This window comes from Malaclemys terrapin, chromosome 20 (assembly GCF_027887155.1).
Source record: "Malaclemys terrapin pileata isolate rMalTer1 chromosome 20, rMalTer1.hap1, whole genome shotgun sequence".
Classification (NCBI taxonomy): domain Eukaryota; kingdom Metazoa; phylum Chordata; order Testudines; family Emydidae; genus Malaclemys; species Malaclemys terrapin.
The window spans coordinates 2,007,738-2,013,879 of record NC_071524.1 but is presented as its reverse complement, the minus strand read 5'-3'; the positions used below and the strand labels follow the sequence as shown (position 1 = coordinate 2,013,879).

Below are 6,142 nucleotides of genomic sequence, written 5' to 3'. Positions count from 1 at the left end.
ACCCTTCTGAGCAACCAACCACACAAAGGGGAGATTGGCCCAGAAAAACCAGGGCAGGGACTGGCTGGCTTGGGGCGGTGAGGGAATGGGGCACATGGCCTTTCCCCTCTAGGGGACGCTGGCCCTGATCCAGCTCATTGTTCTGCTCTGACAGACACCCTAACTCAGTGGTTCTCAAACTTCTGTCCTGGTGACCCCTTTCACATGGAGGCAAAGCAGGGTTGGGGTGGAGGCTGACAGCTTGCGACTCCCATGTAATAACCTCGGAACCCCCTGAGGGGTCCCGACCCCCAGTTTGAGACCCCCTGCCCTAACTAGTGAGGTGAATTGGAGAGCACTCGGCACAGGTCCCACTGGGCAGCTGCTGTCCACAGCCCCCCGCCTCCCAGCAGTGTGGGGAAGTGAGAAAATACCCTAAAGAGAAAAGGGGGGAAATAGGGATAATGCGATTCATTCAATTAGTGGTTAGAGTGGGAGGGCTGGGAGCCAGGACGCCTGGGTTCTCCCTCTGGGTCTGGGAGGGGAGTGGGCTCTAGTGGTTAGAGGGGACTGGGAGCCAGGACGCCTGGGTTCTCTTCGGCTCTGGGCGGTATAGGCAGACGGCCGGATACAGGCGGCGTGCGAGGAGTTGCCTGGGGTCAGACATCCCCCCAGGTCGGTCTGTGGCTGGGTTTTCCCTCGGGGGTTGAGGTGGGGGGAGGGGGGTATCTGCCGCCTCCCGGTCTCGCTCGGAACCCAGGCGTCCGGGGCCGGATTGGAGCGAGGCGTTTCCACCCGGTCGGCTTTTGCAGCGACACCGGCTCCTGCTGCGGGTGGAGGGACGGACGGACAGAGACAGACGGGACCCCCCCGACCCCCCCCCCCCCACGCCGGGGCCGTCACAGGGCGCCAGAGCCCGCAGGGGGCGGCACATGGCCCCGGGGCGCAGGGGGGCGCCAGGCGCGTAGAGCCTGGACCGGTGCTGCCCCCCCCCCCACGCCTGGACCGGATCGGACCGGTGCCGCCCCCCCCCCCAGCCTGGACCGGACCTGTATCGCCCCCCCAGCCGGGACCGGACCTGTGCCGCCCACCCCCAGGCGGGACCGGACCTGTGCCGCCCACCCCCAGGCGGTTCCGGATCGGTTCCGTCCCCCTCAGTCTGGACCGGACCGGTACCACCAAATCCAGCCGGGTTTGGACCGGTACCGCCCCCAGCCTGGACTGGACCTGTGCCGCCCCCCCCAGGTGGATCCCTCCCCGGGCCCGGCTCGGAGCCGGCCCCAGCACTGCCATGAGCTGAGGGCACCGTGCCCGGCGCTGGCCCGGCCGGCCATGTGGGCACCAGAGCCGCGATGAGCCCGGGGCTGGGACACTGGGCACAGGTACCTGGGAAGGTAAATTAACGCCCCCAGGGGGGCGGTGCCAGGGGCAGTGGAGGATGGCAGGGGTGGGGGTGTGCTGGGCCGGCAGGGGGCTAGGAGGGAGCAGTGGGGATGAGGGGCAGTGGGTGGGAGCAGGGGGTGGCACGGGAACACTGGGGCAGTGAGGGGGGGTCAGGGGCCAGTGGGTGGCCATGGGGTGAGGTGGGAGGCCACTTCTCCCACCGGGAACTGAGCTGGGACCCAGAAACCTCCAGGGGCTGAATGGGAGCCCGCGCCCCCCAGAGGGAAAAGGTCCCATTCTCGCCCCTGCCCCGAGCCCTCGGAGACTCCTGTACGTGGTGCGGGGTCTATGACACACACCTGATCGTTCCCCTCCCATCCCCCCCGTTTCTCCTTCCAGACGCTCTGAACAGGTCCCGCCAGCGGGGGGCGCCGCCCGCCCCATGGATCTCCATCCCTTCGGCCCGCGCCCCCCCAGGGACGGAACCGCTGACCCCCGGCACCAGCCCCCAGCCCGGGAGGAGCCGTCCGGGCGCCGGCTCAAACTGGAGGAGGACGAGGAGGCTGGGCGGCCGCGGGCCCCCCGGGCCCCACCCTGGCCCCCTGGCCCTGGGGAGGCTGGGCCGGAGCAGGGCGAGGCCGCGCGCTACGGCCGCTACCTGCTGATCGACAGCCAGGGGCTGCCCTACACGGTGCTGGTGGAGGAGGCGGGCGCGGCGGGCGAGCGAGCGGGGCTGCGGAAGGTGTACTGCTGCCCCGTGTGCTCCCGCACCTTCGAGTACCTTTCCTATCTGCAGCGGCACAGCATCACCCACTCGGAGCACAAGCCCCACGTCTGCCGGGCCTGCGGCAAGGCCTTCAAGCGCACGTCCCACCTGGAGCGGCACAAGTACACCCATGCCGGGCGCAAGCCCCACCAGTGCCCCATCTGCCAGCGTAGCTTCCGTGACGCCGGCGAGCTGGCCCACCACCAGCGCGTGCACACGGGCGAGCGCCCCTTCCAGTGCGAGGACTGCCACATGCGCTTTGGCGAGCGCAACACGCTCCAGCGGCACATCCGGCGCAAGCACCGCCAGCAGCCGCCCACGCCCTGACGGGCACGGGGAGCCCCGGAGCCGGGCCGGCGCCGCCCTGACGGGCACGGGGAGCCCCGGAGCCGGACCGGCGCCGCCCTGACGGGCACGGGGAGCCCCGGAGCCGGGCCGGCGCCGCCCTGACGGGCACGGGGAGCCCCGGAGCCGGACCGGCGCCGCCCTGATGGGCACGGGGAGCCCCGGAGCCGGACTGGCAACTCCCCATGGGTTAGCCATGTAGCAACCCTTGTCCCCACATGGGTCTACTGTACCCCCACACCCTGTCTAGGGGAGGGAGGCGTGCCCTGTATCCCTGTGGGCAGCCCCCCGTGCCCTAGCCCAAGGCATTGGCCTCCTCACAGATGCCCCCCACGGCGCCCCAAGACAGGCTGCCCGTCGCAGATAGGGCATGGCAGCCTGGATCAGGTCAATCTGAGCCCTTGTGGGTCCTGGAGCACTCGGGTAAATACGGGACTTATCGGTGGTAATTCACTAGGGGGCAGGGAATGGGGCATAAGGCCTTTTCCCTCTACGGGGCGCCGGCTCCCATCCGGCCCCAGGGTGGGGACTGGCTGGCTCAGGAGAGCAGGAAATGGGGCCCGGGGCCTTTTCTCTCTAGGGGGCACAGACTCCCCCCTGGCCCCAGGGCAGGGACTGGCTGGCTCAGGGAGGCAGGGAACGGGGCCTTTCCCCTCTAGGGGGCCTCAGCTCCCATCTGGCCCCAGGGCAGGGACTGGCTGGCTCAGAGGGGCAGGGAATGTGGCACGGGGCCTTTCCCCTCTAGGGACAGATAGCTTAGTCCTACAGCCAGTGGTTGGGGGGAGGAGGGAGGTTGTCCTGGCCACCCCCATAGAGGGTCGCGGTGACTCTACAGTCCCTAGAAATAGGCTCATATTGCTCCTCATGGCCCATCTACCCTGTATCCGGCCCTCTCCTGGTCACTGGAGCAGCCCCACTGGCCTATGTAACCTGGTATTCCACCCCCTCCCTGCCCCCGGATCAGTCCCAGAGGCCCATCTGCCCCGGTATCCTGCCTCAAACAGTGACCAACGGCTGGGGGCCATCACGGAAGGCCCACCATGCACTGGGACCAATCTTCACATTGTGTTTTTCGGTCTGGCGCCCCCAAATAGCTGCAGGTGGAGGCAGGGGAGTGGGACGCCCCCCAAGGACTCCCCACCTCCCAATCGCCCCGGAGAAGGAAATCCAACGACAGAACTGGACCCACAGGCCATCAAGCCCAGATCACTCCAAGGTGCCCGGCCTGGCCACCTGCTCCCTCTCCACAGCTCCGATTTACGGTGGAATCTTCGTTATCTTGGTTTTTTAATTATTATTATTAATTAAAACACTTTTGTTTGGTTGTTTTTGTGTGTGTGGAATGAAGTGTCGGGCCTGGGGTTTGATTTCCAGCAGCGGCAGGGGCGGGGCCGGGGGGGGGAGGGGAGAGGAGAGTCCAGTTCATTGCTGGAGGGAAGCTAGGGGGCTGGTTTGGTACCAAAAATTACATCAGGCAAGATACAACTTTGGGTCCCAAGCGGCTATTTACCACGCATGTCTCACCAGTTATTTTCCAGCAAAACCCTTTTTTTTACCAGGAGTTTGGACCAAGAAAACTGGCATTTCGGGGGTGAAAATCTTCAGTTTTTCATTAAAAGTTTGGGGGTTTTGAGAATCCAACGTTCCTACCAAAAGCAAAAGAAATGGACGGAGAATGTGGTTTAAAAACCAATTTATTTGACTGAAGATGCATTTTGAAACCCCAGTTTGTTTCAACTGAAAATCGTGTTTAAAATCCCAAAACTTTTTATCAAAAAATCCATTTTCTAAACTGAACATACTTTTAGAAAAAAAGTTTTTGAAACTAAAAATTTTCACTGCAAATCACATTATTCAAATAAAAAATAGTTGCAATTTTTTTTAGCAGAAACACACATTTTTCCCAATTTTTAATCCATTTTTTTTCCAACCCTGAAATTTTTTTTACTATCATTTTACTAAAAATGTTTTCCCAACAGCAAGAAAACTTTTGCTGAAAAAACGACATGTTTTAACCAACCGTTTTCTTAAACAAAACCCCCAAACCTTTCGCCAAGCATCCAAAATATTCGAAAGGTGAAACTTATGACCAGAAACAAACCAACTAAATTGTTTACCCAGTCGGTTTTCAAGACCCAAACATTTTGACAACCAGAATTTTTGCACCAGAATTTGTTTGAACCAAGATCTGGTCATTTGCATCAAAAATGGTTTTCAAAGACTGCCATTTTTTCAGGTGTGTGTTGGTTGGTTGGTTTTTTTGGGGGGCAGCTCCCTCAAAAAATTTAGCAGGGGGTTTTGATAAAAAGAAGACAGGTTTTCAAAACGTCCTGCCAGAAATGATGGGTTTTGTTACCTGGTAGGATCTCTGGCCCAGACCCTCATATGTCTGGGCCAATTAAGGTACGTCCACACTGCACTGTGTACCCGGGTCTTTGGGACTTGGGGTGGCCAAGCCCGTGCCTGCGCGTCCACACTGAATTGGAAACCTGGGTTTACAGCTGCATCCGCACTGCAGAAAGAGGGTTTGGCTCGGCGGCTCAGCAGAACGTGGGCTCTGCCCCACCCCCCTAGCGGGGCCCTGGGAGCCAAGTCCCGAGTGCGGGCTGATCGGGCTGATTTGTGTGAGGGCTTCAGCTCAAATGTGAGTCAGAGCAGGCTGTGTGTGTTGTGTAGACACACCCTGTGTGTGCGCCAGCCACTGAGGGAGCCATTGGCCTGGCTCATTGGCGGCCTTAAAGGTGAGCTGGGTTTGGATGTCGGTTCTCCCATAGACCCCCCCTAAGGTCTGGTGGCTTAGAACGGGGGGCGGGTGAGGGGGGCTGGGGGCCAGGATTCCTGGGTTCTCTCCCTGGCTCTGGGAGGGGAGTGGGGGCTTGTGGTTCGAGCAGGGAGGGCTGGCAGCAAGGACTCCTGGCTTCTCTCCCTGGCTCTGGGAAGGGAGTGAGAGCTAGTGATTAGAGCAGGGGGGGCCTGGGGGCCAGGACTCCTGGGTTCTCTGCCCAGGCCTTGGCCACACTGTGCCCACCTGGGTGGCTGAATGTTCATTTCACAACCGAGAATATCTGGCTTGGAGAAGAGCCCTGAGGGTGGTGCTGAATGTGGCTCCAGGCCCCATGGGACTCTGGGATATCTGACCTTTGCCCTCCTTGTGCCTCGGTTTCCCTTCCTCACTGAGGTGATGCTGCTGCACCCCAGGGTGCTGTGGGGGGGAACTGTTGATGGGGGTGGGGGTTCTGGTGGCGATGGTGGGAGTTTTGGGGGTGTCGGGGGTAGGGGTTACAGGTCAGGCTCTGCACCTGGAATGCACCTTGAGTGGGGTCTAGTGATTAGAGCCGGGGGGCTGGGAGCCAGGACTCCTGGGTTCCATCCCAGCTCTGGGGGGGGGGAAATGGGGGCTAGTGGTTAGAGCGGGGGGGAGGGGCTGGGAGCCCGGACTCCTGGGTTCTCTCCCTGGCTCTGGGAGGGGGGTGGTCGCTGAGGGGAGGGAGTCAGGACTCTTGGGTTCGCCCTTCACAGCCCAACCTCGGGGTGGGGGTGGGGGGATCTGTTCCTTCTCTGCTGGCGGTGGGGGCAGGGGAAGCCGGGGGGGGGACCCCGGGGGGGACCCCTCCCCCGCCCTGCCTCTTGAAAGAAAAACAACCCAGCTTTGATTTTTTGACCGCAGAC

General features: G+C 61.7%; 1 protein-coding gene across 2 annotated transcripts; it reads left to right on the top strand.

Annotated features, from left to right (window-relative positions):
* The first annotated feature begins 1,033 nt into the window (after positions 1-1,033).
* Positions 1,034-3,798, top strand: LOC128826562 (zinc finger protein 581-like). 2 transcript variants are annotated; one of them, XM_054009914.1, is made up of 2 exons: positions 1,034-1,361; positions 1,762-3,798. In XM_054009914.1, exon 2 carries the CDS (start codon positions 1,805-1,807, stop codon positions 2,453-2,455), a length of 651 nt encoding a protein of 216 aa, XP_053865889.1. In that variant the 5' UTR covers positions 1,034-1,361; positions 1,762-1,804; the 3' UTR covers positions 2,456-3,798. The 2 variants fall into 2 exon arrangements, with proteins under 2 accessions (XP_053865889.1, XP_053865888.1); XM_054009913.1 differs by having other exon boundaries at positions 1,035-1,373.
* The last annotated feature ends 2,344 nt before the right edge of the window (positions 3,799-6,142 follow it).

Coding starts and splice junctions, on each gene's coding strand:
- LOC128826562 (XM_054009914.1), top strand. CDS start 1,805: ATGGATCTCCATCCCTTCGGCCCGCGCCCCCCCAGGGACGGAACCGCT.